At 37.8% G+C, this 11,446-nt stretch overlaps 1 protein-coding gene across 4 annotated transcripts in view; it reads right to left on the bottom strand.

The window, feature by feature from the left end:
• MYT1L (myelin transcription factor 1 like) overlaps positions 1–11,446 on the bottom strand; it is a 128,377-nt gene that overhangs the window by 498 nt on the left and 116,433 nt on the right. For 2 of the 4 annotated variants that reach the window (XM_041477887.1, XM_041477888.1), the window contains exons 18-21: positions 8,208–8,299; positions 5,165–5,268; positions 566–709; positions 103–243 (exon numbers count right to left, since the gene is read on the bottom strand). In XM_041477887.1, the coding sequence (XP_041333821.1) occupies positions 103–243; positions 566–709; positions 5,165–5,268; positions 8,208–8,299 (481 nt within the window). Of the gene's footprint in view, positions 1–102; positions 244–565; positions 710–5,158; positions 5,269–8,207; positions 8,300–11,446 lie in introns of those variants that run through there. The other 2 variants (XM_041477889.1, XM_041477890.1) reach the window with 2 other exon arrangements.

The following is an 11,446-nucleotide window of genomic DNA, read 5'->3' as shown; positions in this document are numbered from 1 at the left end:
TTCAAACAGAAATAAATATATAACACTTTCTGGTAAATTACAGCAGCAAAAAACAAGAGGCATTCTTTTTTTAAGCAAGATTTTCATCACTATAGCAGCTGTTCAGACCTGAATTCCTCTCACAGCCTGCTTTATATTTTCCAGTAGGGCTTTATTTTCTGGACTCTGATAACGATCTTGATTTGTATACATGTCCGTCAAAGTGGTCACGTAAGCATCAAAATTTTGTTCATTGATTGGTTCCTACGAGATATTAAATAGTAGTTCATATACAACTTTTATTTTCTTAATCGTATATTCATTCAAGCATAACATATTAGCAAGGCATACTGCCATCATTTTTATAATATTTAAAAAGCCTATTTAGTTCTTACTTAATTTTACTGGATACACTGGAACAGGCCCTCCATGTCTGTTAGCAGTTAAATGTATCTCTATGGTTTCAGTGCTGTTACCACAAATATCCAACTGGTTGATGAAACATAAACATAAAAAAAAAGGTATCTATTGTATGAGGTGAACTGAAGATCGCCAAATTCCTTAACTTGTGCTCTCAATCACTTACCATATGTGGCAGCTGGATATTAGCTAGACTATGAATTAAAGACTGGCTTAAATTGGCCAATTCATGAAGAAGAGACTCATTTTGCTGTTCAATTACTTTGTTCTCCTCTTCTATCGTCTTCAGGTTGCTCTCCATTGTGGTAATCTAAAATGGACAAATTTGTGTACAATGTAATATAAGGCAAACTGGTACAAAGCATGCACTCTTTGAAGGGAGAGAGAACAGAAATACCAGGGAAAGGAGAAAAGGTCTATTCATTCATATTTAAAAAGGTTTTGTTGAGTCTGCAGTTCTTATCGTCACTAAGCCTTTCTTATTCCCACTGTATGTTGTATAACTTCAACAGCTTGTCTTTTCAATACTGGTAATAGTGAGTGAATGAACTTGGATTTGATTCCACTCCTTTAGAGCTTTTCTTGTACAGTTGAAAGGCATTAAGGACCTTAGTTCTGCAAGTTCACCCATGCAGTTAAACTCCTGGAAGCCAATCTTAGGGGCATTCTGCAGTAAGTCATGCTTTTCTTATATTTTCAGCTACACATATATCTTGTTAATTAAGCATGCACAGCTCCTTGCTGCCAATGCTTAGCTCTTTGTAAGTATAATATGATTCTGTGCAAACTCACAGGGCTGCTTTTGACAGCTGAAATGCACGTTATTGCAATGTATGTACAAAGTCAGAAAGTTTTTCCAATACATACAGTGAATTGTAAAACTGAAGAAACTGAAGAATATTTGCACATAAGCCAGTGGCATTGCTTCATGTACAAGTAAAAACAACTGAGACTGTGCTCTGCCTGTGTTTCCAGGTGACCAGACACATTAGCTCTGACCTTGCATGGTGCCCTGCTTGAGCTAAAAGCATTGCTGAGAGAAAGAACTTGTGGAGAGCATTGTGCTAATGGAGTCATAAGGATTTCAGATGAGCACTGGCTTATGTCCAGCTCATCAAGAGCACATGCAGAGCTCACTCACAGCTGTCTGTACTTTCCTCTGTAGCCCTGTCCTTACTTTCCACATGGGGTGATAACTGTTAACATCTATTACAGAGTGTACAGTGTGCTCTGTGTGTGTAGGTTAAAATATGCATTGACAAGAAAAAAGAAGCCAGTGAAGTGGAAAAAATGCCAAAGAACACAAGGTTTTGAATTCTCAAAATGAGGTTTATCCATTTCTATACTGGTCTAGAGAGTGAGCTGTGGAAAGAATTGATACAATTAAAATGCTGATGGGAAGGTCAGAGGTTTGTGCAGTAGTAACAGGCAGAAGGGTAAAGGTTCTTAAGCGCACATCAACTTGACCTTGGGTGAGTAAATGTTTGGAAACTGGTGGCACAGTCACGTAGTTAAAGCTATCACATTTTATTTTTGACCTAAACTTTTAGTCTGCTTATAATACAGCCCATTAGTTGGTAGAAGTAATTTAGAAAAGTGATATGTCTACATCATAACAGTCTCTAAGTATCTCTTGGTTTGACTACAGGTGCACATTACAGTAAATCCAAGTTGCCAGTATTGTAGGGACTTGGTTTTGTCAAAATTAATTGATTCTGAGCTAATTTCCACAAAATATATTAGTAAAGAAAAATACTTTCTTCATCTTTGAACCTGGACACCTGATCTCGCCTCTCTTATTTTGCTTTCAGCTTGTTTATATTGGAGGGAAATGCTGTATCCAAATGCAAAACATCTTTCATAGGTCCTTCTTAGTCAAGTCATATTCCAATATCTATCCTATTTTTTTTATGTATTACAGACCAGAATGAAGAGTCTGATGCTAATGAAGGCTCAGTTCAGTATGGCATACTGCAGCCACCTCACACTAACTTCAGCAGGACCTGAGATTCTACAGATTTTCTATCTAGCTGAGCATTGCAACTTGAATAATCTTTTTTGCTTTTCTTCAGGAGATGCTGAGTATTTGCAAATACAGTGCCAGATGATCAGCATATCTCACCACTTCACTTAGTATTCATCCGTAAGTTCATCTGTTTTAAATTTAATTATTGTATTTGTTCACTTGCAGGCTGAAATTTTCCTCCCCACATTTTACCCTAAAACTAAGAAATGTTTACTTGTATGTATTCTGAAAATAGGATAATCTGTTTCTTTTATGAAACACACAATTATTTGCACATTTGTTCTTCCCCTCTCCCCTTTATGTGTTTCTGCTCCTCTCATGTTTGCATGTTAAATCTGAACAAATTTACTAGAAGATCTTAGGATAAAAATACTTTCTTTAAAGTCTTAAGTAAAAAGGAGAGCTAATAAAGGAGAGCTGAGTAAAGAAGAATCTTATAACTGCTCCTACTAAGAAAAACGACTGAATTTTCACTTTATTAAATAGAAAAATTCTACATGGAATCATTTCCTGTTCCTGTCATATGAAAAACTTTCACAGGCACTTACAATCATATGGGCTGCAAATCTGTATCAAACAATACTGTTGCTACTTCTGGTGTTCACATAACTTCCACTATTCTCCCATTGCATAGTCCCCACCTGTCAAGTTTCACTGAAATCCGAGTTGCATAATGATTTTCTAAAGGTTTATCAGCAAACATTTTGTTATGTCCAATATAATTTACTTTTCCAAATAAAGGGGAACTGTTGACTTTGATCCTCTTAATAGTTTGATAATGATTATGATGTAACTCTCTATGTGTTGTAAATGTAAATTGCTTGTCTTCAGGAAAGTGCATGAATTCAAAACTAAGGCCTCTAAATTTTTTTGTGAAGTTTTCGTCAGATGGGATTCTCTGCAGGGCCTTAGTAGCTAGCTGGGTAAGAACAGATAAGTATTAGACCAGATTATCCAGAGATTGTGGAATTTCTAGTATGGGAAGTTAGGAATAGGTTAGACAAGCACCTGTCAGGTTTAGCTTAGGAAGATCTTAGGAAGTAAAGATGACTGGTAGACAAAATAATGTTTTAATGGTCTCTTGTAGCTCTACTTTTTAAAATCCCATTAATAATTTTAATCTACCCTTTTCTAAATCTGCTGCACTGAAGTGTGAAAAATATCCTTTTAATTTATTGGTAAAATCACCAGCTGAGCTTTCTCTTACCAAGAACACTCAGTGGTCCCACAAGTGCCTAATCTGACTTCTAAGAATATGCAATGGCACTAGTCTGAAGTATGAAAGCTGGAACTGAGACCACTAAAGTATGGCTTTTGTACTCATTTTAGATCAAAGCTTGATATTAAATTCCTACATAAAATCTCTGAAACTCAATACATGTTTAGACCTGTTAGTGTTATGGCTTTATTTTTCAATCCATCTGGCCAAATATAAAATTAAAAGTGCAGTAAATTACTGACAACTGGAGCATTTACCTAATGTATATGTAACAGCCAAACTGCTTCACATTTTTTAAAAACTCAGACATATCAGTCTGTATGTGAATAGCATCTACAGTGTATTAAGCAGAAGAAAACATAAGGCAAATGGAAGCTGCCAGATTCAAAAGTTATGACCAAATTTCTCAAGAGTAAATACATGTAATTTTCCTGCCATTGATTATCCTTCTTGATTTATGTTCTTGCAGATTTTGTCCTCATTACCCAACAGTTATATTTGATCACATCAGGAAACTGTGTAAACCTTAAATCAAATCCTATGAAAGCTGAATATTGACAGTGGAACTCTGAGCAGGCATAAAGCAGAAGTGAGATTTCAGTATCAATCTGGTTAAGGTTTAGAAATCAAATAAAACCCGAGTTGAAGAAGCACATCCTCCTCTATATTTATGACTATACAAGAGGAGAAGGAGAATGGACATGGCACCCATCTCCACAAGCTGCAGACAAAGAAATAACAAGGAATGGTTTACTCTGTTTCCACTGAGATCAACTGAGTGACTATGATCATGGGACTAAAGACCTGACAAATGGTGACTGTGGTGAATTTCACTCTTGGTGTCTGTGCTCAAATCATGTGAAGAGACAAGCACCAGAATCTATGCTGGACACTGAAAAATTCTAGGGGAATTCAAGTGATTTTCTTCTTTTGCTTTTTCCATCCAGTTTTAGGACTAATGAATAATGGGATTTTAGGTAATAGTCAAATGTTAGGTTTTCTGCTTCTTTTTCCCCCAACAAATTTATATGGAATGAAAAAAGAATTGAGCTGGATTTCTGGAACCCTACTGCTGCCAAGGGCTGCATTTAGTGTATCACATGATGAAGTATAACAGGTACTCACTTCTCTGTTTAAACTTCCTCTGTAAGGCATGGCAAAAGCCATGTTGTTCATCTGGGCTCCTTCACCTTGTAACTTATGTTAACGACCATGTTGTCACACAATATTTTAACTACTATTAGAAAGGCATAGCCTTATCAAGGGGAAATACCAAGCTGACCATGACAGGTCATGTTTTGCCATTATTTTAAAGAATGTATTTTTGCTGAGCTCTTTTTGGTTTTTTTTACTGTTCGTAACTGATGTGAAAATTGCATAATGAACATGTCTTCAGATTTTAAAAATAGCAAATCATGCATAGATATCTTAATATATGAAGAAACAATGAATGTCCAATTTTTTTTAAATCAGTCATATAGAAAAAGCAGCTTGAATTTAGGGCTTCATAAAACTGTTACCTGAGTTCTGAGTTTAATCATATCAGCTTCCATCTGGGAGTTGGATTCATTTAGTTCTTTGATTTCTTCATCTAACTGTTTAATTTCTTCATCATTTTCTATACCTGTGTGACATAAAAATAAAAAGGTTGTTAAAATAATTAACGTTTAAATCAGACTTCAGTGAATTATTTCCATATTTGAAAATCAATTTATTTCAAGCAAAAAAAAAAAGAAGCATTCTTCAAACTTTTATTCTGCAGTTAAAAAGAAGCATTTTCAACTACTTTTCCTTTTAAAATTGCAGTAATTCTCCAGTGAAAATGCTGAAAATACCTGGAGGATCAAAAGGACCTTTAACTTTACATACACTCCTTTAAATTTATATTATAAAAAATGTACCTGCAGAAACAAATTTCACTCCACTATCATATGTAATTTATTTAAAGAGTGCATCCACTTACAGATCTTCTGAAGGAAAGTAAAATATCTTAACATGGTAAACTCTTCATATTACAGCATTATCAAGAGAACCTGTAACTAATTCAGAATTTTTTTTCTCAACAAAGAGAAATTTTGTTGATGTACTGGGATATAATGTGATTCTGCAGTTGTTTTTAATGTTTGATGATGGCTCAGAATGGTTCACGAAGGGTTCGGAAGGGTGTTATTAAATAACGATATATATACAGTAATTTTCTCACATTTTTTGAAATAAATATTAAAAGCAACAGAACTTTAAAGGTAACTGCATTTTTAAGAATTCAGACAGGAATAAACTGTAACAGTTTATTTATCTTTATAATTAATATAACAAAGCATAAAATAATCCTGGGATGAGATAGATAGATCTGTCTTTTTTCAAGTCAAAGTGTGAACACCTAAAGCCAGAGAAACTGATGTTCCCACTCTCCTTCTGCTGGTGTGAATCTTTCATACCTTTCCCCACAGTGTCTGACTCTGCAATAGAATTATAGAATGGCTTGGGTTGGAAGGGACCTTGAAGATTATCCATTTTCGACCCCTCATGGGCTGGGACATCTTCCCAGACCAGCGAAGACTAGACCAGGTTTTTCAGGGTCCCATCCAGCCTGGCCTGGAACACTTCCAGGGATGAGGCATCCACAGCTCCTCTAAACAACCTGTTCCAGTATCTCACCTCTCTCACAGTAAGGAGCATTTTCCTAATGTCCAGTCTAAACCTACTCTCTTGCAGTTTGAAGCCCGTTCCCCTTTGTCCTGTCACTACGTGCTCTTGTAAAAAGTCCCTCTCCATCTCTGCTGAAGGATCCTTCATGTACTGGAAGGCTGCAACTGGGTCACCTCAAGGCCTTCTCTTTTCCAGGCTGAACAATCCCAATTCTCTCGGCCTTTCCTCACAGCAGAGCTGCTCCATCCTCTGATCACCTTGGTGGCCTCCTCTGGACTCACTCCAACAGCTCCATGTCCTTCCTGTGCTGGGGACCCCAGGGCTGGATGCAGCCCTGCAGGTGGGGTCTCAGCAGAGCAGAGGGGCAGAATCCCCTCCCCACGCTGCCTCTGATGCAGCCCAGGGCACGTTTGGCTCCCCAGGCTGCGAGGGCACATGGCTGGGCCATGTCCAGCCTCTCAGCCGCCTCACACCCCCAAATCCTTCTCAGCAGGGCTGCTCTGGATCTGCTCACCTCAGCCTGTGTTGATACCAGGGATTGCCCTGGTGCAGCACCTCGCACTTGGTCTCGTTAAAGCTCAAGAGATTCCCATGAGCCACTTCTCCAGCTTGTCCAGGTCCCTCTGGATGGCATCCTGTCCTTCAGGAGTGTCACTGCACCACAGCTTGGTGTCATATGCAAATTTGCTGAGGGTGCACCCGATCCCTTTATCTATGTCATTAATGCAGATATTAAATAACACTGGTCCCAGTACAGGCCCCTAAGGGACAACACTTGTCACTGATGTCCATTGGGACTCTGGGCCATTGACCACTACCCTCTGGATGTGACAATCCAACCAATTCCTTATCCACCTAACACTGTACCCATCAAATCCATCTGTATCCAATTCAGAAAGATGTCATAGGAGACCATGGCTGTGGCTTTATAGAAGTCCAGGTAAGTGACATCTGTAGCTCTTCCCATGTTCATTGATGTAGTCACCCCATCATAGAAGTCCACTGGCTTGCCCAGGCAGGCCATGTGTCCAAGTAGCCAAAATATCCACCTATTACTCCTTAAAACATTCTTCCTGGGCATGGCAGATACTTATAGTTTTCAATACTATCCAGGTTGTAGAGAAAATAACATCCAGATCTTTCACTGACTGGTTACAAACTCTTGAACAGCCACTGCTTTCTCCAGCTCTGCTGGCCGTGTGGGCTGAGGTGCCTCCTGCACTGCGTTCGAATGCTCTGTGGCTCTAAACGCAGTTAACACCAACAGTTAAGAAGGCATGCGCTGTCACAGACTCAGTGACTACATAGTTTTCCAAGAAAATTCAGGACTTGGGCACCTCCCAGATAAGTTTTTATCATATTACTTACTTGAACTGAAGTACCTACATTTTGCTTTTACTGCACTTCAGCTACCAGGGTACTATCCTGACTTGGTACCTTCATCATCTTCCCTGCAACTCAAGATTCAGGAAGAATTGCAGTTTACTGGAGCTGAAATGGCAAAAAGCTATCTCCATCTGCCAGAGGTTATAGAGCCATAGGTCCAAATGAACTCAAGGAAACTCAGGAGGAAATGACATTCTGGAAATAAACCCTTTTTCTCTTCTGAATCTTGCAACAGTATAAGATTAACTAGCACCCTTTGATGAATTAAATGTGAACCAGCAAATTATAATGGTATGCTCTACTTTGAAATATTTTAGAGTTTTAGATTTATATAGACATAACTCAATCTGACTGCTCTACTCCTGGCTCAGGTTTCCAGAACATAAGACCTGGTTTCACTTCTACTGACAGTGAATTCACAATTTATATGGAGTGGATTTATACATGTAGGAAAAAAAGGCAATAGAGTAACAGTAATTTTAGTTTACAGAGAACTAGTATTTAAGAACTTAATGATTAAAAATTTACCATTACTGGCCCGCTGCTTTATTGTTAGCATTTGTTCTCCAGACAGCTTTGCTTTCTTCATTGCTGAAGTAGCTCTGGGGCATCCTGATAAACTGTGAACAGTAAGGAGCCTGTTAATTTTGACAGGTCATTGAAAAGAAACCTGTAATCCAAACGTGTAATAAAAACAGTATCAGAGACATAGTTTATCTTCACTGCCTAGCATTGAAAGAGTGCACTAGTCTGAAAAAAGAAAGGACTTACCAGTAGTGATTTCACTGTTTTGTTTTTCTTCCAAAATCTTTTTGCATAGACAGCTAATATAGAAGTCAGATATACAGTTCAATTTTCTTAAGACAAAATACTTTTAATAAAACGTTTTATTTTAAAAGCAGTTATTGTCTAAATACTCCCACTAGAATTTACATGTCCCTGCTCTGAACTTCCACCCTTTTTAAATTCAAATGTTCAAACATGGAACTGAATGCTAAGAGAAGAGGACATGAGTTACCTCTTACACCCACACGACCAGCTCTTACAAACGGCTTTTCTTTGTGAATATCATCTAGTGAGCCAGCTAAATTTCCCTTTTTTAAATTTTTTCTTAAAATGGCAGTAACTTATGTGTTGGCTTTTTGTTGGAGCCCAAGGAAAGTAATTCCAATAGAAATGACCTTGTTTTAATGGGGGATATATGCGTCTTATAATGCATATTTGTTACATTTATGGATGTACATTGTTATCTCCTCTCTCTCACACTGCCAAAATATTAAGCTTTTTAATTACATTGTACAAAACAGTTTGATAGCCAACAGAGTCTTAGCAATCTTTATTGTAAAAATTAAAATACAGATCACACAGTGCTCAGTATTTAACAACTCATGGTACACCGAACTACCCCCTTTTTCCAAAATCACATATTTTATGTAGTTGCATTATCGCAGATAAGAGAAAATACATATTCAATCTAATTTAATGATGAAAAACCAAAATCTTATTCTGAGGAAGCTTTAGCTTTAGTGAAGGCAATTTGGAAGCTTGCTAAACAATTTCCTCTTGCCTCAACATTTCAGTTTTCATAGCCATGCAAGCTGAGTAACGTTATGTACTTTTCATTGCATTAGAGGCACATTTATATTTCCTTTCCAGATCCAAAGGAAGAATTTTTTACAATTTTTAATTGTGCAAATCAGATTCAAGTCTAATACACAAATAATCTCTCTGTAATATGGAGGAAAGTGGTGTCTTTGATTAAAAGCATTTCTTTAAGTAAAGATGCAACTTCCTTCTAAATAAAGTCCTCAAATTTAGGTATAGTGTTTGGTTATTGAAAACATTTATTTGAAAAGCCTGGATGACTATTATCAAGTGCAGTCATACAGAAAAGGATTGCTCTTAGGAAAAGATATTAAAAAATTATTTTCTCAGCAAAAGAATCCATGTTCAACATTTTATACAGCTTTGTGACTAAGAAGATATATAATAAAACAATACTAGTAGTATCAAGAAATGACATGACTTAGGTAGCTTTTAGCTGTAGCCTAGTTGTTAGGATGCCAAATTACTACTCCAAGGCCTGCTAGGGACTCAGTGTGTGACTGTAAACAACTGTCTTCTTGAAGTGTCAAGGGGAGCCTTGAAGACAATTAAGGAGGAGAGGATTTGGTGTTTTGGGAAAAAAATGTTGGCACAGAGAAAGAAATGGGATAACAGTACATGCAAAGTTTCTGCATCATTTAACTGACTTCATTTTTGTAACCTTTCAGCTGATTTAATGAATTTTCTCATATTTTGTCCTCGCTCTTTTTCAGAAGAAGTTAGCATCACTGGGCATAAAAACAACTGCATTAGACTACTCTCATCTTGTTCTGTAGCCTTTTCCTCTCTAAAAGTCCTGACTGATTACAACCCCTCGAAATCAGCCCTCAAACAGCTTATAGGCACAACATTCAAACAGACCAACAAGAAACCTGGATTCTAGAGGAGCAAATCTGAGAGGAGAGTAAAATAGTGAAACAAATCAAATTTGTTCCGAAGTGTTAGAAATCTACGGTTTGATTCAATGTGCCTAAATCCAAATTTTTGTGTCAAGGACCAATCTTATTCCCAGGCCATGATTTTACACACCAAGTTTTCAGTACTGCCTAAACCTATAGATATCTTCTCAGCTAGTCTGGAAGGTTATCTCTCCACTGGAGTGCCCAGGATGCTCCAAGGTGCACTCTCACCCTGAGGCCCCAGGTACAAGGTTCCATATGTGCAACACTAAGTTTTCCTATTTCACAAAACAGAGTGGTCACATTCCAGCTGCCAAACAGCAACTGTCAGTGGCCCATCACCACTGGAGAGAGATGTATTGCCGGGGTAGGAATGTATGGAGCATCTATAGCTTGGCTGCAGTTCAGGGACCCTTCTGCAGACTTCTGCCTAAACTGAACCACAAAGATCTGGGTGCTGTGCTACATCCTTGCTGCTGAAACTGTTGGAGAGTCCTTCTGCATCTCCCTTCTTCCGGAGGCACCCAGATGAATCACGAGTTAGTGAAGGGAAAGGCAAAGGGCTGCCTATTTTTTGGGCACACTAGTGAAGATGCAGAAGGCTTCCACATTCTGTAGCCAGATTAATTTTGTTCTAACCCACAGGTGATCTAATAAAATATGTAGAGACAAAGGAGGACTGTCACCAAAATGGGTTTTTTGCAATATATCTGCATGCCTAATCCACAAGCTTCCTCTTTTTGCTTCCCCAATCCTTACATGCACAGCTCTAACTTGTGCATCACACATCTGTATGACTACCTTTAGCTTGTTACACGTCTGTCCTTAGAAGAGGCCATGAATGAACAGATGGTCCTAAATTTTCCAGTGGCTTTATGCAATTTAAGAAAGCATTCAAAACTCCCAAAGGTATCCTGCTCACCACAGAGAAAGATGCCAAAGCCAGACCATGCCATTGCCTTTCCTCTGCAGATCTTTTCTGGCAAATATGTCTCTTCATTAATTAGATATTGTATTGTAAGCAGATGAGCTCACTTTCCTGAGCCAGGCACTTTCAGTTTCAGTGAAGCAGATACCAAGTTAGTAACCTAAATTAAGAGTATTGACTTCTACTACAGTTTGTTTAACTTGTCTAAATTCTTCAGAAATAAGTTAGTCAAAGATAGCAATGTGCACCCATTTTGCTTTGCTTTCTTCTTAATTAAGTTACCTAAAACTGTTTTAAGTAATTAAAAGTAAATTAGGACTTTTAGAATAAGTTTC

Source organism: Pyrgilauda ruficollis, unplaced genomic scaffold, assembly GCF_017590135.1.
Source record: "Pyrgilauda ruficollis isolate IOZ18807 unplaced genomic scaffold, ASM1759013v1 scaffold42, whole genome shotgun sequence".
Lineage (NCBI taxonomy): Eukaryota > Metazoa > Chordata > Aves > Passeriformes > Passeridae > Pyrgilauda > Pyrgilauda ruficollis.
The sequence above is the reverse complement of the archived record's forward strand: the minus strand, read 5'-3'. Positions and strand labels throughout refer to the sequence as shown.